This window comes from Chlorocebus sabaeus, chromosome 2 (genome assembly GCF_047675955.1).
Source record: "Chlorocebus sabaeus isolate Y175 chromosome 2, mChlSab1.0.hap1, whole genome shotgun sequence".
Classification (NCBI taxonomy): Eukaryota; Metazoa; Chordata; class Mammalia; order Primates; family Cercopithecidae; genus Chlorocebus; species Chlorocebus sabaeus.
In genome coordinates, this window is record NC_132905.1 from 18241240 (window position 1) to 18266098 (window position 24859).

The following is a 24859-nucleotide window of genomic DNA, read 5'->3' on the forward strand; positions in this document are numbered from 1 at the left end:
GCCTACAATAGGCCGATGGGTTCCTCCGCAGCGGGGGAAAGAGGATGGCGACCTCGTCGATGCCGGAGTCAGAGAGGAACGTGGCTAGGAAAGCCTCAGGTGAGCTTCGGGTAGAGTCAGGCGGCCCCACCGTACCCTGCCGTGGAGTGAGGTCACACTGCGAGGTTACCCGGAGGCGAGTTCCCGGGCCGGCGGGGCTGTCCGAACAGGGCCCCGGGGTCCCAGGCCCTTTAGTCGCTCTCGCACTTGCCTGAGCGGAAACCCGGCGCCACCACAAGATGGCGTCGGGCCTGGAGCACAGGCAGCGCCGGGGACAGCCCCAAGTCGCCAGGCCCCGAGACCGTCGCTGTCAGCCCCTCCACAGGGGAACCGGGGGGGAGCGAACCACTGACCCAGGGGGCCAGCGGGCTGTACCACCGACCCTGCAACCCGGGGGGACGCGGGGGCTGAAGGGCTGAACCACGGAGCCCGGATAGGACTCACAGAGAGAAACGCTCCACGAGAATCGTGGGGGCGAGGGAAAGGGTCAAGATTACCAGCCATTGACCACCCTCACGGGAAGGGCCTTAGCCTGGGAAGCACAGCTTCTCCGTCAAGTTTTTCCCGAGCTCCCCTCGCAATACACCAGGAAGCCCCGCCCCGTCGGAGACTCAGTTTTTGCATCTGCAAAATGGGCGCAGGGGTGCAGCTGGGTGGGCTGCGGTTGCCGGGGCTGGGGAGATGGCCCACTTATTCCAGCCACGGTCACCTCTCTTCGCAGAGTGAAGTCCCCAGACCCTACGCCACGCTGTCAGGCAGCCCGCTGATCCGATGGAGGAGAACGAGGTGGAGAGCAGCAGCGACGCGGCCCCTGGGCCTGGCCGGCCCGAGGAGCCCTCTGAGAGCGGCCTGGGTGTGGGCACCTCGGAAGCCGTGTCGGCCGACAGCAGCGACGCCGCGGCCGCCCCGGGGCAGGCAGAGGCCGATGACTCTGGCGTGGGGCAAAGCTCGGACCGCGGCAGCGGCTCTCAGGTATGGACCGGGCTGGACGGCGTGGGTGGAGGCAAGGACCGCGAGCATAAGTGCCTGACAGCCAAGAGGAAACAGTCAGCAAGGCTTGTTTGTAGCTAATACTTGGTGTTTCTGGTTTACTGTGAGCCAGGCACCAAGCCAAGCCCCTAAAATGGGGGCTTCGTACCTTCTAAGATACATACCATTTTTCTCCACATCTTATAGAAAAGGATGTCGAGGTACCGAGTGCAGACAAAGCCAGGATTCATATCTAGGCTGAGGTCTTAGCTACTATAGTACCCACAGTCCTCACACTTTGAGAGGCAGATGTCTAGGCCAGGCGTGGTAGCTCGTTGCTTGTAATCCCAGCACTTTGGAAGACTGAGGTGGGAGGATCACTTGAGCCCAGGAGTTGGAGACCAGCTTGGGCAACATAGCGAGACCTCATCTCTACCAAAAAAAAAAAAAAAAGGGCAGGTGTCCTGGGTTAAGACCGGGTCCTGCCTCCAGTTTACTGGGAGACCTCTTTGAGCCTCAGTCTCCTGGCTAAAGTAGAGCAGAAATACTTGCTTTCAATGTGAGCTCCCACCAGACATCCTCTTGCAAACATTTTGTAAACGTCTTCTCCTGGCTGTGCCACTTCCAAACCGTGTGATCTTGAGCAAGCTACCCAACATCTAGCTCTGTTTCCTCATCTGTAAAGTGGGAATGGTAAATAGACCTGCCTCATAGAGTTTTTGTGAGGATGAAATAAATTAACATATGCAAAGCCAATAATTAAAACAGTGCTCAGCACATTGTAAGCACTCAATACGTATTAGCCATTCTTATCTGCAAGATAATGATCATATTCAGTATATCACGTGATAGAAGTGCACAGCAGTGGTCATCATTCTGGGGTCCTAGGGTTTCATTAATTCAGCAGAGATAGGGGCCTACCATGTGCTCAGCATGTGCTGGGCCCTGGAGATACAGCAGGGGAAAAGACAAGTTTGTTCCAGGCCCTTGTGGAGGGCACAGTCTGGCAGGGAGGCTGTTACAAGGCACGATGAACCCCACAGTGGTGTGGTGCTGGGGACACAGGCAGCTGCAGCACTGAGGGTGAAGAAGTCCTGACTTGGCCTCAAAGTCAGCATTGACTTCCTAGAAGAGGTACCAGCTAAATGGTGGTGAGAAGGCTGGGTAAGATTTAGCCATAGGGTGATGCTGGGAAGAGTTTCAGGCAGAGGGAATGATTTATGCAAAAGCCCAATGACAATAGCTCCCCCCGGCTGTGGTGTAGACCCTGGCTGTGGCTTAGGAGTCCCTTCCCTTATTTTGGGGTATCCCGTAATGAGATACAGGGACCCTGTGACTTTTTCCTGGGGGACTCTGTGATTGGAGGGCCTCTGTCACTGGTCCTCAGTGGGGCTGAGGGCATGAGTGGCTCCACTGACCATGTCCTTGGGCCAGAAAGCTGTGTCTAGCAGGTGGGAGTTGGCAGGCTGCCCTGCCCCATACCCTGCTGCTAAACTTCCTACCTCCGTTTCATGCCCCTCAGGAGGAGGTATCCGAGAGCAGCTCGAGCGCAGACCCCCTGCCTAATGGCTACCTCCCTGATTCATCGTCTGTGTCCCATGGGCCAGTGGCAGGGGTGACAGGCGGTCCCCCAGCACTTGTGCACTCTAGTGCACTCCCAGACCCCAACATGCTGGTGTCCGACTGCACAGCTTCCTCCTCGGACCTGGGCTCAGCCATCGACAAGATCATCGAGTCCACCATCGGGCCCGACCTCATCCAGAGTGAGTCAGGCAGAGGAGCCCCACAGAGGAGCCCCACAGGGGTTTCCCTGCAGTGTCCTGCAGCCAGCTGTGCCCACCCTAGCTGCATGAACTCAGGCAGATTACTTTCCCATGCGGAATGTGCAGAGTGGAAACAGTCACCCCTGTCTCACGGTGGTAAATGAGGATTTAATGAGACAACACGATAAGGTTCTCAGCATAGCGCCTGGCATATGACAGACTCTCAATAAATAATATAAACTGTTATTGCTTACCTTGTGCCCAGGACTGTTCTAAACTTTACATACAGTAGCTCATTTAATCCTCCCAATAACCCCAAAAGGTAAAGAATGTTATGTTCACAGTCCACATGAAAAATATGAGGCACTGAGGACATACATAAGTTACCCACTGTCACCAGCAAGCAGTGTGGGGTGTCAGGCCATGAGCTCAGTCTAACTCCAGAGCCGTGTCACCCAGGCTGGAGAGCAGTGGTGCAATCATAGTGTGCTGCAACCTCAGACTCTTGGGCTCAAGGGATTCTCTGCCTTGACCTCCAGGGTAGCTGGGATTACAGGTGCACACCACCTTTTTGCTGGGTTGGCCAGGCTTTTCTTGAACTCCTGAGTTCAAGCACTTCTCCTGCCTCATCCTCCCAAAGTATTGGGATTACAGGCATGAGCCATGACACATGGTGCTGTACCCACTTTTTGTTAATGATATTTATAGAGACTATAGTACCTCAAAAAGCCCTGGGATAGTCTGGGAAGCCAGCCCTAAGAAAGTGGTGCAGGAGCTAGTCCTTTACTTTGAGAAGTTTGGAGAGGAAGGAGGACTTTTCAGGTTTGGTGGTCAAAGCCTGGGCAGCTGGTGTAGCTGTGGCATCTTGTGTAAGTGTGGGCCAGCTGCTGAGTCAGCTTGTCACACTAGACCTCCAGACAGCCCTGCCAAGGAAGTCAGCTGAGGCTCAGGGGGCGACACAGCTGGTTTGCAGTCACACATGGGAGCCAGAATGAGTGTGGACCAGCCCTGCTCACAGGCCAAAGTGGGGCCCATGGGGGTGGGCCTGTTGCTGGGAACCCCTCCCCAGGAGGTGTGACCCTTCCCCAACTCTGCCCAGGCTGCATCACTGTGACCAGTGCCGAGGATGGCGGGGCCGAGACCACGAGGTACCTGATCCTGCAGGGCCCAGATGATGGTAAGACCCTGGGTGCCAGAATCAGGGAAGACCTGCAGTGGGCAAGGGGATAGATGAGGACAGGTTCTGCTGCGGATTCCCTCTGTGGCCCTGGCAGGGTATCCACGACTCTGGGTCTCAGTTTTCCTACTGACCGGGTGGCCTCTGGTGGGGAATTTGATTCTGCACTCCCTGGGTCTGCCTAGGAGGGGTAGCTACAGCTCATGGCCAGTGCTGCCCTCCATGTAACCGCCCACCAATTGCCTCACCCACCCCTAGGAGCCCCCATGACATCACCAATGTCCAGTTCCACCTTGGCCCACAGCCTGGCAGCCATTGAGGCCCTGGCAGATGGCCCCACATCCACATCCACATGCCTGGAGCCACCTGAGGAGGCACAGGGTGGGCCCAGCTCCCCGGTGCAGCTGCCTCCAGCCTCTGGTGCTGAAGAACCAGACCTGCAGAGCCTGGAGGCCATGATGGAGGTGGTGGTGGTGCAGCAGTTCAAGTGCAAGATGTGCCAGTACCGGAGCAGCACCAAGGCCACACTGCTGCGCCACATGCGGGAGCGCCACTTCCGTCCAGGTGCCTCAGTAGCAGCCTACCTGCTTGGACTGCATGGGTGGGGGTGGGGTGCTGGGAGCCAGACATGGCAAGCTTGTCTTACCCTCCCCCCACCCCCAGTAGCAGCAGCCACAGCAGCATCTGGTAAAAAAGGACGTCTACGGAAGTGGAGCACCTCCACCAAGACCCAAGAGGAAGAGGGACCGGAGGAGGAGGACGATGACGACATTGTAGACGCTGGAGCCATTGATGACCTGGAGGGTAGGCCACCATGGTTTCTAGGCCTGCCATCCCTACGCCCATCTAGACATACTCACTGAGCTTTCACTTGGAGGGCCAGTAAAGGGGAATTGGCATAGACACATCCATAGGTCCCTCCAGTGTAAGACAGAGGAGGTTGTGCTCTGGGACTAGGACCTTTGTGTACAGTTGTGCAGGGTGCACACTGGAAAAGAGCACAGGGGGCCCTGTTCACAATTGCACCACAGAAATAGAATACAAATAAAGGTGCGAGAGAAGGTCCTCGCCCTGTTGCTCAGGCTGGAATGTAGCATGGTGATCATTGCTCACTGTTACCTTGAATTCCTGAGCTCAAGCCATCTTCCCATCTCAGCCTCCCGAGTAGCTAGGGCTACAGGTGCCTGCCAGCATGCCTGGCTAATTTTTTAGTTTTTGTGGAAACGGGGTCGCCCAACCTGGACTACATGGCGAAACCCCATCTCTACGAAAAATGCAAAAATTAGGCCGGAGTGGTATGTGCCTGTAGTCTCAGTTACTTGGGAGGATCACTTGAGCCCAGGAGGTCAAGACTGCAGTGAACTGTAATTGTGCCACTGCACTCCAGCCTGGGCGACAGAGCGAGACCCTGCCTTAAAAAAACGAAAAAAAGAGAAATACTGGGTGTGGTGGTTCACGCCTGTAATCCCAGCACTTTGGGAGGCTGAGGCAGGCAGATCACATGAGGTCAGGAGTTCAAGACCAGCCTAGCCAACATGGTGAAACCCCGTCTCTACTAAAAATACAAAAAATTAGCTGGGTGTGGTGGTGGGCACCTGTAATCCCAACTACTTGGGAAGCCGAGGCAGGATAATCACTTGAACCTGGGAGTTGGAGTTTGCAGTGAGTCGAGATCGTGCCACTGCACTCCAGCCTGGGTGACAGAGCAAGACTCCGTCTCAAAAAAAAAAAAAAGAAAGAAAAAGAAATTGCCTTTTTTTTTTTTTTTTTTTTTTTGAGACGGAGTCTTGCTCTGTCGCCCAGGCTGGAGTGCAGTGACCGGATCTCAGTTCACTGCAAGCTCCGCCTCCCAGGTTCACGCCATTCTCCTGCCCCAGCCTCCCGAGTAGCTGGGACTACAGGCGCCTGCCACCTTGCCCGGCTAGTTTTTTGTATTTTTTAGTAGAGATGGGGTTTCACCGTGTTAGCCAGGATGCCCGTCTCGGCCTCCCGAAGTGCTGGGATTACAGGCTTGAGCCACCGCGCCCAGCCAAGAAATTGTCTTGCTGAGTTGCCCAGGCTGGTCTCAAACTCCTGTCCTCAAACAGTCCTCCCACCTCAGCCTTCCAAAGCACTGGGATTACAGGTGTGAGCTGCTGTGCCTGGCCCTAAAATATTTCAGTATGCTGTCATAACAATTGGTGTTTTGGCCGGACATGGTGGCTCACGCCTGTAAGCCAGCACTTTGGGAGGCTGAGGCAGACGGATCACGAGGTCAGGAGATCGAGACCATCCTGGCTAACACGGTGAAACGCCGTCTCTGCTAAAAATGCAAAAAATAAATAAATAAATAAAATCGTTGGTGAGTTTTTTAATACCAATTTTTTGAAATTCATTATTTTACACTTAATTATATCTCAGTTTGGACTAGGCATATTTCTTTTTTTTTTTTTTTTTTTTTTGAGACGGAGTCTCGCTCTGTTGCCCAGGCTGGAGTGCAGTGGCCAGATCTCAGCTCACTGCAAGCTCCGCCTCCCGGGTTCACGCCATTCTCCTGCCTCAGCCTCCCGAGTAGCTGGGACTACAGGCGCCCGCCACCGTGCCCGGCTAGTTTTTTGTATTTTTAGTAGAGACGGGGTTTCACCGTGTTAGCCAGGATGGTCTCGATCTCCAGACCTCGTGATCCGCCCATCTCGGCCTCCCAAAGTGCTGGGATTACAGGCTTGAGCCACGGCGCCCGGCCTGGACTAGGCATATTTCAAGGGCTCAATAGCTACATACGGCCGGTGGCAGCTGTTTTGGATAGGGCCGCCGTAGAGTTTGTGGACTTTAATGTTTATTTAAACTTTTTTCTAACTGGCTGTACACTGTCTGGAGGAAGGGGTGCCTTTTCCCTATTCACATGAAGGTGTTTTATGAGCTAGTGGTAGGTGCCAGGAAGGGTAGAGAAAGAACTTCAGGGGCTCAGGGCAGGAACGCCAAGTCAGCCAGAGGAGACCAGGAGGGCTTTCTGGAGGAAGCATCACTGTGGGCTCGGAGGAGGAGTGTACACAGGGGTGGGGAAGTGAGCTGGGGAGGGGGTTAGGGCTGAAAGGGCAGGTCCTGCCACTGTTCACCAACTTTACTGTCCCCCACAGAGGATAGCGACTATAATCCAGCTGAGGATGAGCCCCGAGGCCGGCAGCTTCGGCTCCAGCGCCCCACCCCCAGTACCCCAAGGCCCCGAAGGAGACCTGGCCGGCCCCGGAAGCTGCCCCGCCTGGAGATCTCAGACCTCCCAGATGGTGAGGTTTGGTCTTGGGAGGGGCTCGTGTGGGTGGGTCAGGAGTGGCCTCACTCCCTGCTTGTCTCTGTGGAGTTCTGGGGACTGAGTGTGCCCTGCAGGGCAGCTGTCTCAAACCAGGTCACCTGCAGGCCTCCTGGGAAAGGAGAAAGCCCTCGAAGACTCAAGCTCAAGAAACCTTGACTCAGGAATCTATCTCAGCTTTACGGAAATGCCTTTCACCACAATTTGTCATAGCAAAAGAGAAATTTGGGTCTTTATCACTGAATGAATAAAATAAATTTTAAATATTACTGAAATAAGAAGAGAGAAGTAAGTCTGAGGCCTGGGACTATCAGAGGAGCCCTGGTTCAGAGCATTAATGGCTGGGGGACAGGAAGGACCCAGCCGTGGTGTGAGCACCGGCTCTGCCGCCTGCAGTCTGTGTGACTTGGAGCTTAAATCTCCAGTCCCTTTATTTATGCATGGAGGTTATAGCAGCATGCCTATTAGGATTGCTTAAGGGTTAAATGCACACAAAAGAGTACAATGGCAGCTGTTTATGGTTGGAGAATTGTTGTATTATTATTATTATTTGTTTTTGAGACGGAGTTTCACTGTTGCCCAGGCTGGAGTGCAGTGTCATGATCTTGGCTCACTGCAACCCTCGCCTCCCAGGTTCAAGCGATTCTCGTACCTCAGTCTCGAGTAGCTGGGATTACAGGCGCCCATCACCACACCAGCTAATTTTTTAGTAGAGACAGGGTTTCACCATATTGGCCAGGCTGGTCTCAAATTCCTGACCTCAGGTGATCCGCCCACCTCAGCCTCCCAAAGTGCTAGGATTACAGGTGTGAGCCACCGCACCTGGCCTATAGGCCTTTTTACCGAGGCATATATGTACAGAAAGTTACACATATTCTGCCTAGGTCGATGAGTTTTCACAAGGTGCACACATCTGTGTAACCAAGCACCTGTATAACCCAGTCAAGAAACAGAATGTTACCTGCATTGTCTGTATTGTTAATTTTTCTAGTACATATTTAATATTTAAATATTGTCGATGTTTTTGAAGAGGTAACAGATTTAGATCGTCCAAACTTCAAATGGTTTGCAAGCACGGAAGTCACGTCTTCTCCCTCCTTCCCTCCCATCAGCCCTCGCCAGCTGCCTGACCTCCCTAGGGAATGCCAGTGTTAAAGCACTGCTGTTGCTTTCCAAGCCTTAGAATGTTCTGTGAAGTCACCAGAGCTGCCATTCTGGCCTCCCTTGGATAAATGGGGCAAATGAGACTCCGGGAGAGGAATGGCTTTGCCTGTGGGTGCACAGCACATCATTGACAGCTGTGCCTGGAACCCAGGTCTCCTAACTGGAAAGTCCCAGCTCTCGCCGCTGCTCTAATCCAGGCCAGGTCCTACCATGCTGACAGAATGTCGGCTGTTGGGCGGTAGGATCCACGCTGCCCTCTAACCAGAGGCTGTCTGTGTCATGTGACTCGATGCACCCATCAGTGGTCTGTGATGAGTGGGTGGGAGGATATTTTGGCTGGCCTCTGGCCCACTTGTCCACGTCTGTCCTGGTGTGTCATGGCTGGCTTGTGACCTGGCATGTCCATGGCAGGTGTGGAAGGAGAGCCTCTAGTGAGTTCCCAGAGTGGACAGAGCCCTCCAGAGCCACAGGATCCTGAGGCTCCCAGCTCCTCAGGCCCAGGACACCTGGTGGCCATGGGCAAGGCAAACAGGACCCCTGTGGAAGCTGGTGTGAGCCAGTCAGATGCAGAGAACGCAGCTCCCTCCTGCCCGGATGAGCATGACACTCCACCCCGGCGCCGAGGTCGACCTTCCAGGCGCTTCCTAGGCAAGAAATACCGCAAGTATGTGGAGCAGAGGTGAGGGTGGGGCAGGTGTGTGGTTAAGCCACCAACCCCACCAGAGCTTTCCCCAACACCCTCTTCCTGCAGGTACTATTACAAGTCGCCCAAACCGCTTTTGAGGCCCTTCCTGTGCCGCATCTGTGGTTCTCGCTTTCTGTCCCACGAGGACCTGCGCTTCCACGTCAACTCCCATGAGGCTGGCGATCCCCAGCTCTTCAAGTGCCTGCAGTGCAGCTATCGTTCCCGCCGCTGGTCCTCTCTCAAGGTGCAGGAGCCAAAGAGGCTTGGGGCTCATGGGAGGGTGAAGAAGGCAAGCAGAGGCCAGCTGGTGCCACTGAGGGAGAATGGAGTCACAGAGCATCCTGGCTGACCATCCTGCTGCTCTTCAGGATGCGTGTCTGGCTCATTGGTGCGCTGAAGAATGCTCAGCTCCTCAGAGCCTGCAGGAATGTGGGGAGGTGCTGGGAAGGCTGCAGTGGGCAGTTTTGCAGGCAGCACGGTGCACAGCGGCAGCATATCTTCGCCACCACAGACGCCGTAAAACTGTTTTCATCTGATTCCATGTGTTAGAAAGATTTCCAGCAGATGGCAGTCATGTGTCTCAAGAAAAGCGTTCCTTTTAGGCGAGGAGCAGTGGCTCACGCCTGTAATCCCAGCACTTTGGGAGGCTGAGGTGGGTGGATCACCTGAGGTCAGGAGTTTGAGACCAGCCTGGCCAACATGGAGGAACCCCGTCTGTACTAAAAATAGAAAATGAGCTGGGTATGGTGGTGCATGCCTGTAATCCCAACTACTTGGGATGCTGAGGCAGGAGAATCGCTTGAACCTGGGAGGCAGAGGTTGCAGTGAGCCAAGATCATGCCACTGCACTCCAGCCTGGGCAACAAGAGCAGGGGAAGAAAAAAAACCACGGTTCCTTTTTCACCTTAATGCAAGCTACCACATGGCCTGCAGCAGCCCTAAGCCTTTTATGCAGTAACTGGATAATTAAATCCTTATTGCAGCCCAGTGAGGTCGTAGGTGTCTATAGTCCCATTTTACTGACCCAGGAAACCGTGGCTCGGCCTGGCCAATGTGCAAGTTGGCAGCTGTGGGAGAGGGTACTTTCAGGCATGGTGGTCAGAGTGAGCCCCTGTGACACAGTGGGAGAGGTGGAGGCTGTGGCGCCATGCTGCCTGGCTTCAGCTTCAAGCTCTGCCATCACAAGGTCCCTCCACCCTGAGACTTAGGTTCCTCTGTCAAGTTGTGAGCCAGCACGGAGTGGGTGCTCTCGCTGGGGAGAGTCCCCGGGCCTTCCTAGGCTTTGACCCTTGCATCGCGGTGTGTTGTCCACATGCCTGTGTTCTGTGAGCTGCTCCTGCAGCAACCCTAAAGCGGTGGCCACAGGTGTGGTAGGGACGGGGATGGGAGAGGAGGCCAAGCCTCAGCCCACTATCCTTTTGTCTGTCTCCCAGGAGCACATGTTCAACCACGTGGGCAGCAAGCCCTACAAGTGTGACGAGTGCAGCTACACCAGTGTCTACCGGAAGGACGTCATTCGGCACGCCGCTGTGCACAGCCGAGACCGGTCAGTATGGGGGTGAGAGGGACCCGGGCAAGAGATGCCAGGTTGAGTGGGGCAGTGGAGGCCCAGGATAACTATGGTTCCCACTTACCACACTGCTGCTCTGAGCCAGCCCTATTTGCTGCACACTACAGGCATGAGCAGAAAGGCAGTTCACCCCAGATCATTTGGCTTAGAACAGGACAGTACCAGGACCTTGAGGTCCCCAGCTCAGCCTCTTACCTCTTGTGAGCTTTAGTTTCTCATCAAATGGGGGCAATTGTTGAGGGGATTGAAGGAAATTATGTACCTAAAGGAGTTCAGTAAATGATCCAAGATCTTCCGGACTCCAGATCCTACTCATCTCTCACAGGGCTGAGAGTGCACCTGAGAGAGAGAAACGAAAGTTCTTAGGCGCCTAATGATTGCTCACAGGATTACAATTCGATCTGGAGCTTCAGGTAGGAGTTCGCTTCATGAGAGGTGGTTTGTGAGCAGAGGTTGGAGACAGATCCCCTGGGACAGCTCCAGCTGTGTGTGTGGAAAAGCCAGCCCAAGATGCTTTGAGGTTTCTTTTTTTAAAATGAAAAGAAAAAAGGGGGGTTCTGTGGCCAAGTAAGATTAGTGTAGGATCACCAGCTTGCAGAGCTGTTCAGCACCTCTTTCCTGCAGAATTTCTTAGAGCTTTTATTGACTGATTGACAGAGTCTCACTGTGTCACCCAGTCTGGAGTGGAGTGGCACAATTACAGCTCACTGCAGCCTCGGCCTCCCAGGCTTAAGCGATCTTCCTGCTTCAGCCTTCCGAGTAGCTGGGAACTACATGTGCTAACCACCACACCCGGCTAAATTTTTATTATTTACTAATTTTTTTTTGTAGAGACAGTGTCTTGCTATGTTGCCCAGGCTGGTCTCAAACTCCTGGCCTTAACTGATCCTTAGAGCTTTTAATATGCAAATAACATTTTGTGATTGATAGAGAGAAAGAATGTTTCACAAATATATTTGAGTGCAGAATATGTTATTTTCAGCGTGCCTCTTAGCATTTTCCCCAGTGAACTCCAGCTGGGGAAGCACTGTTCTAAAAGAAAGGTGCCTTGGCAGGGAGTAGGCTCAGAGCTGAGACTGGGTCTGTTCAGTGTGAGAGGGTCTAGAGTGGGTTTGGGGAAGCCCCGGTCTAACTCCTCGGCCTTTTCCCCCCAGGAAGAAGAGGCCAGATCCGGTGAGTCTGGGGTGCTGGCCTGGGAAGGGAGCCTGCCTGGGGGTTGTTTGTGGAGGTGGGGACAAGAGGGGAGGTTTTATCCTCCCTCCTCCCCTTCTTTCTCCATCTGGCCCCTTCTTATGCCTTCCCAGACTCCAAAGCTGAGCTCTTTCCCCTGCCCTGTGTGTGGCCGTGTGTACCCCATGCAGAAAAGACTTACGCAGCACATGAAGACGCACAGCACTGAGAAGCCCCACATGTGTGACAAGGTGGGTGGGAACCAGGGCTGGGCCTGGGAGGAGGGCCTTCCCTGGGTAATGGAGGGTGATCGCCATCTCACTGCTCTTCACCCCTCACAGTGTGGAAAGTCCTTTAAGAAGCGCTACACCTTCAAAATGCACCTGCTCACACACATCCAGGCTGTTGCCAACCGCAGGTACATCCCCTCAGAGGCCCCTGGGGACGGGAGCAGTCCCCAGCGCATCACTGAGCTTCCCTCCCTCAAACTGCCTCCAGGTTCAAGTGTGAGTTCTGTGAGTTCGTTTGTGAAGACAAGAAGGCACTGCTGAACCACCAGTTGTCCCACGTCAGTGACAAGCCCTTCAAATGCAGCTTTTGTCCCTACCGCACCTTCCGAGAGGACTTCCTGCTGTCCCATGTGGCTGTCAAGCACACAGGTCAGCCTGGGCGCACCCCAGTCCCACTCACCAGCCCTCAGCTCCCTCTGCCCCGATCAGAGGCTTAGCTCCCACCCTCTTCCCCCTCGGTAGCCACAGAACAGCCCAAGTGCTTCAAGTGTAAAGAGAATTTCCCGTGGGCATATTTACCCTAACCTGAGCCCAGGTTCCCGCTTGGCCAGTTCTCTGGATGGCTCTGGGCTGGTCACTTGCCCTCTCTGAGCCTTCCATATTTATGAAATGGGGGAATCAGAAGTGCCTGCCATATGACTATGATGAAAGTAAGCTCCATTTGTTCCTTGAGCCCTGTGTGTGCTGGCACTGGGGCTGGAGAGGAGGCTTTTCTAGGCCCTGTCTTGGCAAATGAAGCTGCAGAAGCAATGCCATTGGCTTGGCCCACAGAAGCTGCACTGCAAACATTGTTTCTTTGGTGCTTAGCTACCTGGTCAGCACACTAGGGGCGATTAGAGAAAAGGAGCCAGGGGTTCCGTTAGCCAGAGTCCTGTGATGACCTGCAGAAGGAGCTTGTAGTCACATGACCTTGCAAATAGGCATGCACGGGAAGGCTGTTGAGTGCAGAGGGCAGCCTTGATTCATTTCTGTCCTGGGCTACCAGAACAGACAGTGGCATGTGTTCGCCAACATATGGGAATGAATCTCTGGAAGTGAGTCAATTGGAGAGATCCTTAGGATCAAGAAAGGATTCCTGGAGGGGGTAGGCTAGGGATGGACAGACTTAAGCTTGCCTCAACATGTGCCTCCAGGGGCCAAGCCCTTTGCCTGTGAGTACTGCCACTTCAGCACACGGCACAAGAAAAACCTACGCCTGCACGTACGGTGCCGACATGCAAGCAGCTTCGAGGAATGGGGGAGGCGCCACCCTGAGGAGCCCCCCTCCCGCCGTCGCCCCTTCTTCTCTCTGCAGCAGATTGAGGAGCTGAAGCAGCAGCACAGTGTGGCCCCTGGACCACCTCCCAGCTCCCCAGGACCTCCTGAGGTAAGGTCAGGGCATGGGTCAGGATGACAAAGTGAGGCAGCTGCTCCCAACCCCAGCATCATTTGCACATTAAGGTGCAACAAAATAATACCTGCCTCTAGGCCGGGCGCGGTGGCGCAAGCCTGTAATCCCAGCACTTTGGGAGGCTGAGACGGGCGGATCACGAGGTCAGGAGATCGAGACCATCCTGGCTAACACGGTGAAACCCCGTCTCTACTAAAAAATACAAAAAACTAGCCGGGCGAGGTGGCGGCGCCTGTAGTCCCAGCTACTCGGGAGGCTGAGGCAGGAGAATGGCGTGAACCCGGGGGGCGGAGCTTGCAGTGAGCCAAGATCGCGCCACTGCACTCCAACCTGGGCGACAGAGCGAGACTCCGTCTCCAAAAAAAAAAAAAAAAAAAGACTCGCTGAGTCACACATATGCGAACCCTAAGCTTAGAGTACGGGTGGCTTTCTAGTGCTAGTAATAGAGAATGGAAATACTAGTAACTTAAGTTTTTTATTCTGTCTTATACGAGAATTCCACAGGTCAGCAGTCTAGGGCTGGTGTGGTGATTATACAGTCAGAAGGGAAAAAGCTCTCCGTATCTGCCCAGTCATCTTAGGCATATGACTTTCATCTTTGTAGTTACCTCATGGTCCGGTATAGCTGCAGGAGCACCAGCCTTCCCAGCCACATCCCAGGCAGGAAGCAGGAGGAAGGGATGGGGGAGAAGCAAAAAGGATATCCGCCATCTATCAATCATTCCTCATGAACTTCACCTGAAGATCGTTGCTTAGTCATGTGGCCACACTTTACCTAGCTGCAAGGGAGGCTGAGAAATGTCTTGGAGCTGGGTACATTCCCACCCTGGTGAAAATCAGAGTTCTGTTAGCAAGAAGGAAGAGGAGGATGGATTCAGGATAGGTAGCTAGCAGTCTCTGCCATGTGAGCAGACACAGTATCCCCAGAAACATGGACCACATGACATGCTGGTAGATCACAGGCCCTGGAATCACACAGTCATGGGTTCAAGCCCTCACCCTGCTGTATATTAGGAGTGGTATTCTTGGCCAGCCACTTCACCTCTCTGAGCCTTAGTGGGTTCATCTGTAGCACTGAGCTGGTATATTTTGAAAAGTGGTTATGGGCTGGGTGTGCTGGCTCACGCCTGTAATCCCAACACTTTGGGAGGCCGAGGCGGGTGGATCACTTGAATCAGGAGTTTGAAACCAGCCAACCAACATGGAGAAACCCCATCTCTACTAAAAATATAAACATTAGCTGGGCATGGTGGCGGGCACCTGTAATCCCAGCTATTCAGGAGGCTGAGACACAAGAATCACTTGAACCCAGGGGTCAGAGGTTGTAGTGAGCCAAGATTGTGCCATTGTACTCCAGCCTGCATGACAGAGAGAGACTCCGTCTCAAAAAAAAAAAAAAAGAAAAGTGGTTATGAAGATAAAACAAACCAACAGATGTAAAATGTCTGGCAGATCAGAGGCGCTTGGTAAATGGCACTTGAATCTGCCATTTACATTGGGGGGCCATATGTCCACCCCATAGATACCCCCAGAGGCGACACCTTTCCAGTCATCTGAGGCTCCCTCACTGCTCTGTCCTGACACCCTGGGCGGCGCCACCATCATCTACCAGCAAGGTGAGCTCTGTGGGAGGACAGGAGCTCTGAGTGGGGCAGGGGCAGGCGTGCTGGTGGCGGCTGCAAGATGGAGAGGGGGTGGTATTGGGTGCCAGTTTTCTAGCACTTTGTCAGGCTTAGATCCCACCCCACCCAGGAGCCGAGGAGTCGACAGCGATGGCCACGCAGACAGCCTTGGATCTTCTACTGAACATGAGTGCCCAGCGGGAACTGGGGGGCACAGCCCTGCAGGTGAGTTACCTGGGAACCTGTTCCCCTGCCCAGCTTCTGCAGGTACCCAGCCCTGCACTGGACACTGGGACTAGAGGACAACAGTGTATCAGAGCTGCCCCGCCCTTGGGAACTCCAGGGTAGTGGAGGAGACAGATCCACTGAAGTCTGGTAGGCAAACACAGAGAGGAACAGGCTTTGCCAGGGAGGCCATGGGGTCTCCCGTCCATTCTCCGGAATCACTGGTGACCTGCCAGGTGGAACAGTACACACTGCCCCTGTGGCATCTGGGCCCTGTTCTTGTTTTGTCTTCCTCCCACCTCTGTAGCCACCATGTGCCTGTGGGTGCCCCCACAGGGGTCTGAACTAGCTTTTCCATCCAAAAGAGTGCCGTCATTCCAGGACACCTCCCACAGCCTGCAGACCCCAGGGCTTCCTCTAGATCAGACCATTCTCTCGAGTTCCAGGGGTCTTGGTTCCTGCACCTCCCCAAAGTTCTGCACCTTTGCCCCTCCCCGCCCCCCACTTCACATCTGGCCTGGTCTCCAAGGCAGAGGGAGGTTTATTAGCCCCTTCTGTTTCTTAGCCTCATGAGAAGATGAAGAGTGTTTTTAAAATGATAAGTTTCAGAAATCTTCATAGAGTTTAGTTCATGGCAATTAGGGGTGTATAGAAGTTTTACATTTTTAGATAGGAAAATTTATCAGTCTTTTATAGTTTTGTCTTTGGTGTCATCCCTAGAAAGACTCCTCCAGCTTGTATCCCAAGATTATATAAACATTCATTTATATTTTTTCTTAGGGTTTATTTTTTTACACTTAAATCTTACTCCACCTAGAATTTATTTTTGATGTATGCAGAAAGGTAGGGATCGATTTTTTTTCCAGAAGTCATCCGATGTGGTATCTTCCCCTGTGGTTTGAAGTGTCCTCCTTCTCATATACTAGATTCCCAAATATGTAGGAGTCTATTTCTAGGCTTCAGTTCTGTTCTGTTGATTTGTCTCCTGTTCCCATGCCAATCTCATGTGGTAGTTTTTCTGCTTACAAAAGCACATGCTTGTAAAAAACAAAACAGGCCTGGCATGGTAGCTCACGCCTGGAATCCCAGCACTTTGGGAGGCCAAGGTGGGTGGATCACCTGAGGTCAGGAGTTCAAGACCAGCCTGACCAACACGGAGAAACCCTGTCTCTACTAAAAATACAAAATTAGCCGGGTGTGATGGCACATCTCTGTAATAATCCCAGCCACTCGGGAGGCTGAGGCAGGAGAATCACTTGAACCTGGGAGGCGGAGGTTACAGTGAGCCAAGATTGCACTATTGCACTCCAGCCTGGGCAACAAGAGCAAAACTCCATGTAAAAAAAAAAAGAAAAAAAGAAACAAAATGAACATTAGAAAATGTTTCAATAGAAGGTGAAAGTCCTTGGCATTTCTCCCCTCCCCTCAGATACCCAGTAAATGGGTTCAGAAGAATTTCTTCAGGGCTTTGTTCATGCTCATAGTAACACTTAGACCTTTGTTCCTTAAAAATTGGAATCACATTGCTGCTGTTTCTCAGCGTCATCTTTCACTTAACAGCGTGTGATGCATGGCCTGGCCAGCACCTGCAGTTACCCTCATTCTCCTAAGATCTCCATCTTGCATCTCTGTATCATTCCATCACATGGATGTTCTCAGCTATAGTTTAGTCCTTTATTGGCTGGGTTCTTTCATTTTATATTAATTCAAGCAGTGCTTCACTGTACATATATTTTCAGTGCTCATAAACTTTTTTTTTTTTTTTTTTTGAGATGGAGTCTCACTTTGTCACCCAGGCTGGAGTGAAGTGGCGTGATGTTGGCTCCCTGCAACCTCTGCCTCCTGGGTTCAAATGATTCTCCTGCCTCAGCTGCCTGAGTTGCTGGGATTACAGGTGCATGCCACCACACCCGGCTACTTTTTTGCATTTTTAGTAGGGATAGGGTTTCATCATGTTGGCCAGGCTAGTTTCAAACTCCTGACCTCAAGTGATCTACCTGCCTTGGCCTCCCAAAGTGCCAGGATTACAGGCGTGAGCAACCATGCCCAGCCAACATTTTTGTAGTATTTTCAAAAAGCCGCCTACAAGAATTATTAGTGGGTCAGAGGGTATGGTGCGAAGCCTTGTAAAAAGATATGCCAGTATACATGGCCACCAGTAGGGTATGTTTTCCTGCATTCATGCCAATTCACTGGGTATTATCCATCTTTATAAATCTCTTTTTTGGCGGGGTGGGGTGGTGACGGAGTCTCACTCTGTCACCCAGGCTGGAGTGCAGTGGCGCGATCTCGGCTCACTGCAACCTCTGCCTCCTGGGTTCACACTGTTCTGCCTCAGCCTCCTGAGTAGCTGGGACTACAGGCACCGCCACCACGCCCGGCTAATTTTTGTATTTTTAGTAGAGACGGGGTTTCACTGTGTTAGCCAGGATGATCTCAATTTCCTGACCTCATGATCCACCCGCCTCGGACTTCCAAAGTGCTGGGATTACAGGTGTGAGCCAACACACCAGTCTTACACCTGTAATCCCAGCACTTTGGGAGGCCGAGGCAGGAGAACTGCTTGAGTCCAGGAGTTTGAGACCAGCCTGGACAACATGGTAAAACCCTGTCTCTTAAAGAAAAAAAAAAAAAAAAAATTAGCTGGGTGTGGCAATGAATGCCTGTAGTACCAGCTACTTGAGAGGCTGAGGTGGGAGGATCACTTGAGCCCAGCAGGTTGAGGCTGCAGTGAGCTATAATCACACCACTGCACTCCAGCCTGAGCAATACCCAGTCTCCAAAAAAAAAAAAATAGTAGTTGTGTGACCGTAAATGATATTGAACTTCTCTCTTTATGTTCAGAGACCATTGTATTCTTTTTCTAAAGTACCCGTTTGTGTCCTGCGTGTGTTTTTCTGTTAAGTTGTTTTTAGTTATTGCTTTGCAGGAGCTCCATATATGAGGGAAGTCCACCTTTTATGAGTTGTTAAATATCCCCCAAACCCAATTTCTTTGTTTTTTGGCTTCATTTTATGGTTAATTTTGCTCTGTTATCTTTCTCTGTCATGATTAGAAAAATCTCCCCACCCCAATTCTAAAATACTTACCTACATTTTCTTTTAATATATTTAGAGTTTGATTACATTTTAATCTTCAACCCATTTGAAGCTGACTATAGAGTAAGATGTACACTGCAGCTTTTTTTCTAAGTGTCAGTTATCCCCAGTATTTCTTGACTGCAGCACTATTGGCATGTTGAGGCAGATGCTATTGTGTGGTGGGGCAGTTCTGTGCATTATGGGATGTTCAGCAGCATCCCTGGCCTCTTCCCCACTACATGCCGGTACCATCCCCCTCCTGCTGTGATAAGAAATGTCTCCAGACATTGCCGAATGTTTGTGGGGGGCACAACTGCTCTGCCCTATTCCTGTTGGTCTATTTCCAGTTGCTGAGTGGGATTTGGAAAGCCGGAGTATATTTTAGAAAGAACTTGGATTATTCAAATGAGCGGTGGCAGTGCTGGTCTGACTAGAGTGTGTGGGTGCATCTGGGACACTGAGATGGGAGAGGCATCTTGCATACCTGCTTCTCTGCCACAGATGCCTCCCATCCTGCCCCCTGGTGCTGTTGCAGGTGGCTGTGGTGAAGTCGGAGGACGTGGAAGCAGGGTTAGCATCCCCTGGTGGGCAGCCCTCCCCTGAAGGTGCCACTCCACAGGTGGTCACCCTCCATGTGGCAGAGCCAGGGGGCGGTGTGGCAGCCGAGAGCCAGCTAGGCCCTCCTGACCTACCACAGATCACCCTGGCACCTGGTCCATTTGGTGGGACTGGCTACAGTGTCATCACGGCACCCCCTATGGAGGAGGGAACATCAGCTCCTGGCACACCTTACAGGTGAGACCTGCTGCCTGCAAGGCCCCTTTCAGCTTTTTGTAGGTGTGGTTGGTCAGTTCGATTTGGGCCCCACCCAAGCCTAGTTGGCAGGAGGCAAAAATCCCAATACACGTCAAGTGATTGGTGGTGGAGTCTACCCTTCTCAGGAGGTCAAGAGCTACCATTTTTTTAGCCACTTAGATGTTCCAAGCACTTGGCAGTCATGATGGGACCTAAGCCATTCCCATGAGATCCAGATTTCCCTTGTTTTACAAATGAGGAAATGGGCCAGGGAGGTTAAGTGACCAGCCTGAAACCACACACGCAGTAGGTAAGATTTGAACCCTGGTCCCTTTGGTACCCATGCCAAGTGCTCTTCTTGAGTGATCCCAGGTGTTCTCCAGTTCTGACATTCCAAAGAAGCTCAGGCCTCTTTACCAGCATTGAGGCCTGGCTCCTGCACTTGGCTTCCCTACAATGAATGAGCTTGGGCAGGCATGTTTATGTTCACCGAACTCTTAGGCCATCTGAGGAAGCCCTGAATCCAAGTGCCAAATTGTTCAGCTGGGCTGGGAGTCAGGAACCCCGGGCCCATGCCCTTGGCCAGCACCTGGGCGGCCAGTCTCAGCATTTGCTCTCTACTCTTAGGCAGCAGGTCCTTGTTAGCCTTGCCTCCTCCACTAGCTCCTGGTGGTGGATTCACCATTTGCTACTGGTTGGCCTGGTCCCCCTGTCCTGCTCAACTTGGCCAGACTTGGGTTGGACCCCTCTCCCTCACTGTGTGCCCCTCACCTTGCCATGTTTACCAAGGACAAGGATGACCAGTTTTTGAGAAGGACCTATGCTTGAGTTGTAATCATTTACAAGAGAGACGGTAGAGGGTCATTTGGTAACAGGGCAGAGCCACAGTTGAACCCTGGGCCCTTCTGACTTGAGTTCATCTTTGGTGACAGTCATCCCTCAGTTGATGCCTGTTGCTTGGGGAAGGGGGCTCCTGTGGCCCTCCATCTTCTCCTAGAACCTTCTCCGTGCCCACAGCGAGGAGCCCTCAGGAGAGGCAGCCCAGACTGTGGTTGTGAGTGACACCCTAAAAGAAGCTGGCACCCACTACATCATGGCTACTGATGGTACCCAGTTGCACCACATTGAGGTGAGGCTTGGGGATGCCAACCACTCCCCTACCTCCCTCCCCTTCTCAGCACCTCATGCTCCCTGTCTCTCCACAGCTCACCGCAGATGGCTCCATCTCCTTCCCAAGTCCAGATGCTCTGGCCTCTGGTGCCAAATGGCCCCTGCTGCAGTGTGGGGGGCTGCCGAGAGATGGCCCTGAGCCTCCATCTCCAGCCAGCACCCACCGTGTAGGGGACCCCCCGAGCTCTGCCTCCCCACCTCCTGCAACCAGCAAAGCCCTGGGCCTGGCAGTGCCCCCCTCACCGCCGTGTGCAGCCACTGCAGCATCAAAGAAGTTTTCCTGCAAGATCTGTGCCGAGGCCTTCCCTGGCCGAGCTGAGATGGAGAGTCACAAGCGGGCCCATGCTGGGCCTGGTGCCTTCAAGTGCCCCGACTGCCCCTTCAGTGCCCGCCAGTGGCCCGAGGTCCGGGTAGGTGCTGGCGCTCCTGTGTCTCTGCTGTCATTCATTGGGCCACACATTTGTATAACAAACCTTTAATGAGTGCCCTTTCAAACCAGATCCTTTGCCCCCCTCTGAGTGGATGAGATTGGTCAGAGATGACTCAGCAAGGTCCCAGCTCTCAGGGAGCTTGGTCTGGTGGGGAGGCAAACTAGACACAATGTGACTAATGCCAGACAGTGTTCCGAGTGTGAACCAAGGATGCAGGGCAGAGAGCAAGTCATTTGAACTTGAGTGTGCTGGGGAAAATGCCACAGGAGGGATGGCCAAGCTGGGCCTCCAGGAGCAAAGGCACAGAGGTGTGAGACAGAGGCATGGCTAGGGAGACTTGAACGTCTAGAACAGGGTTCCCCAACCCCTGGTCCACAGACCAGTAGCCATCTATGGCTTGTCAGGAACCAGGCCACACAGGAGGTGAGCGGCAGGTGGGCAAGCATTAGCCTGAGCTCCACTTCCTGTCACAGCAGCTGCATTAGAGTGTCATAGGAGCACAGCCCCATTGTGAACTGTGCATACAAGGGATCTAGATCACACTCCTTATAAGAATCTAACTAGTGTCTGATGATCTGAGGTGCAACAGTTTCATCCCAAAACCATCACCCTGCACATGCCATGAAACAATTATCTCCCATAAAACCAGTCCCTGGTGCCAAAAAGGTTGGGGACCACTTGTCTAGAATACTGAGGGCACAGAAGTTTGAGGTAGTTGGGGAGCCACCATGGAGAAGGCTAGTGGGCAGGTTCACAGCCCAGCTGGGGGCCTCCCTGTTTGCCTGAGGATTTCCAGTTTTCAGATCCAGTCACGCACTGCATCCTCCCCAGAGGTCAGAGAGCGAAGCAGAGCCTAGAGCCCCACCCCTACAGATGCAGAGGTGGAGGCTCTGTCAGGCAGGCCTCAACCCTAGAAAATCAGGGCCCGGGTCAGGCACGGTGGCTCATGCCTGTAATCCCAGCACTTTGGGAGGCCGAGGCGGGTGGATCACCTGAGGTCAGGAGTTTGAGACCAGCCTGACTAACATGGAGAAAACCCGTCTCTACTAAAAATACAAAATTAGCCAGGCTTGGTGACGCATGCCAGTAATCCCTGCTACTCGGGAGGCTGAGGCAGGGGAATCGCTTGAACCCAGGAGGCGGAGGTTGCGGTGAGCTGAGATCACGCCACTGCACTCCACCTCTGGGCGACAAGAGCAAAACTCTGTCTCAAAAAAAAAAAAAAGCCCGATGGGACCTGCACAGGTCCCCTCATCCAACACCTCTAAGTTATATATGGGTAAACTGAAATTTTCCAATTGACCTAATAATGATGGAACCTATGGCCTTTCACTTTTAGGACACAGCAGCACCAGATGTGGATCTGGCTTGGCCTTTCTTCCCAGCTTCTTGTTAGTACACAGGATTTTGGTTTTCCCAGGTCCGCTTTGCCTGGTTCCCTGACCAGCTGTCGGCAGGGATCTGGGGATTTGTTGCCATCTGTCCTGACCCAGCTGATGCCAACTCTGCCCTCTCTGCAGGCGCACATGGCGCAGCACTCAAGCCTGCGGCCCCACCAGTGTAGCCAGTGCAGTTTCGCCTCCAAGAATAAGAAGGACCTGCGGCGGCACATGCTGACTCACACCAAGGAGAAGCCGTTTGCATGCCACCTCTGCGGGCAGCGGTGAGGCCACATACCGATGGGTGGGGACCCCTGGGCATGTATGATGGAGCTAACCTGAGCCACCTTTCATCCCCTTCAGTTTCAACCGTAACGGGCACCTCAAGTTCCATATCCAGCGGCTGCACAGTCCCGATGGGAGGAAGTCAGGAACCCCTACAGCCCGGGCTGCTACCCAGACCCCAACCCAGACCATCATCCTCAACAGTGATGACGAAACACTGGCCACCCTGCACAGTGAGCTGCCCCTGGGGCCACAGGGTGGGCACCAGGGTAGATCCAGAGACTTGGGCCACTGCCCCAAAAGGCACCTCTGGGCACAGTAGAGGCTGGGGCCTTGCAGGTTTTCCTGGACCTCACGTGAGCATCCTCTCCTCTCTGCCCAGCCGCACTCCAGTCCAGTCACGGGGTCCTGGGCCCAGAGCGGCTACAGCAGGCACTGGGCCAGGAACATATCATCGTTGCCCAGGAGCAGACAGTGACCAATCAGGTAAGAGTCAGGACTGGGGGCCCTGTGGCCAATGACAGGCAGGGGTTGGGGTAGAGAAATGAGGCTAGAGCTGCCTTGGTCCTGGCAGGAGGAAGCCACCTACATCCAAGAGATCACCACAGCAGATGGCCAGACTGTACAGCACCTGGTGACCTCCGACAACCAGGTGAGCTGCTAGCTACTGTTGATGCCCTTAACTGTGACCTACCCTCCCAACCAAAGACCCACCTTGGGGAGGAATGATACTTTCCAAACCACCCCTCCTGGGGTCCATGCTTGCCAACAACTGCATTGTTGCTGGTGGCTATTCCTAGTCTTCCACTCTGCCTTCTTAGCTGAGCTCCTGGAGAACGAGGCCTCAGCACCTGCCTCCTTGCCACCACTGCCACCCTCCCCCCCCGCCCACAGGTGCAGTATATCATCTCCCAGGATGGTGTCCAGCACCTGCTCCCCCAGGAATATGTTGTGGTCCCCGAGGGCCATCACATCCAGGTAGACCACACCCTGGGATGAGGGTGGGGTGTGGTGAAGGACTGCATGACCTCTTCCCAGAATCACAGCTTGGCTTCCTCTCTGCAGGTACAGGAGGGCCAGATCACACACATCCAGTATGAACAAGGAGCCCCGTTCCTTCAGGAGTCCCAGGTAGGGCCCTGGGAGGACAGGGAGACCTGGGGCACAGGCAGGGTTTCTGCAGGCCAGCATCTTATCAGCTTTTCCCCTCCAGATCCAGTATGTGCCTGTGTCCCCAGGCCAGCAGCTTGTCACACAGGCTCAACTTGAGGCTGCAGCACACTCGGCTGTCACAGGTATGGAGCTGGACCCTGAGGAGCACAGGGCTGGGTTTGGACCCAGCTCCTGAGCCCCTAGCTCACCATACTTTCCCCTCCCCTGGCAGCAGTGGCTGATGCTGCCATGGCCCAAGCCCAAGGCCTGTTTGGCACAGAGGAGGCAGTGCCTGAACACATTCAACAGCTGCAGCACCAGGGCATCGAGTACGACGTCATCACCCTGGCCGATGACTGAGCCCTGAGGGCCCGACACAGATCATGGATTTGAGGCCAGCCCTCCTGGGGGTGGGGGGCCACCAGGACTCACCTCCCTCTTCATTTAGTATCTCCAGATACTGGACAGCCAGCATCCTCTCATTCCTAGGGAGCCAGACCTGTGCTGTTGGGGTTAGGGGCAGCCATGGGCCCCGGCCAAGACGTGCTGGGTGCCCCAGCCTGCAGGCAGGCTTTGGGATAGAAATTTATTTTTGTTTGGGTGGACCCACTGGCCTCTCAGTCTCAATAAAGGGACTGGAGTCCAGTCCTGAACAGCTTACTTTGTCTGCTTGCTGCTGCAGCCTGAACCAGGCCAGATCTTTTGAGGTGGAAGTTGTGTGGCTCCACAGCATGACCTGCCCTGCCCTGCCTCTCTAAGTCCAGTGATCCACCAGCAGGGCAGACCCTTGCTGCAGAGGCCTGGCAATGAGAGAGGCGGCTGAACCAGCGAGAGCCCCAACAAGCACCTTCAGACCTGCTTCCTCCCTGGGCCCTAGGGAGCATGCGCTCTGTGCCTACAGGTCCCCTGAGGCTGCTCTCCTGATCCTCGACTGTGAGGCACACCCAGCTGTCTGCTCACTGTGGGGATCCAAGGCCAGCTAGAGTCTGGCTTTTGGGTTGGGGACAGGCACAGCTCCCAGTCCTCTGATCCCCAGGGGTATCCATGCAGGCCCTGCTGGGGGAGTTTGGAGCTAGGGGATGCAGGGCCTTGGACTCTTCAGACCTGCTGAGCCCAGGCAGAGGCCACCAGGGACCCGGCTGTGTGGGAGCCCCAGCTGGGGAGTGAAGGTCCAGGGACCATGAGAAGGAGCTGCTGGAGGGAGGGGAGTGTGGTCC

At 53.6% G+C, this 24859-nt stretch overlaps 1 protein-coding gene across 6 annotated transcripts; it reads left to right on the forward strand.

The window, feature by feature from the left end:
- Positions 1-24302, forward strand: ZNF335 (zinc finger protein 335). Of its 6 annotated transcripts, XM_008015511.3 has the most exons (28): positions 1-99; positions 761-1011; positions 2531-2771; positions 3871-3948; positions 4207-4512; positions 4612-4752; positions 7065-7211; positions 8810-9062; positions 9150-9327; positions 10517-10629; positions 11808-11826; positions 11958-12074; positions 12165-12241; positions 12322-12482; positions 13247-13479; positions 15026-15119; positions 15256-15350; positions 18966-19225; positions 20243-20354; positions 20431-20805; positions 22347-22489; positions 22569-22723; positions 22873-22976; positions 23065-23142; positions 23385-23468; positions 23556-23621; positions 23704-23785; positions 23875-24302. In XM_008015511.3, the coding sequence occupies exons 2-28, from the start codon at positions 811-813 to the stop codon at positions 24000-24002; spliced, it is 4041 nt and encodes a 1346-aa protein (XP_008013702.1). In that variant the 5' UTR covers positions 1-99; positions 761-810; the 3' UTR covers positions 24003-24302. The 6 variants fall into 6 exon arrangements, 5 of the variants coding, with proteins under 5 accessions (XP_008013702.1, XP_008013712.1, XP_008013707.1 ...); XR_501852.3 differs by lacking the exon at positions 1-99 and having other exon boundaries at positions 383-1011; positions 22830-22976; XM_008015521.3 differs by lacking the exon at positions 1-99 and having other exon boundaries at positions 383-1011; positions 23878-24302.
- Positions 24303-24859: the final 557 nt, after the last annotated feature.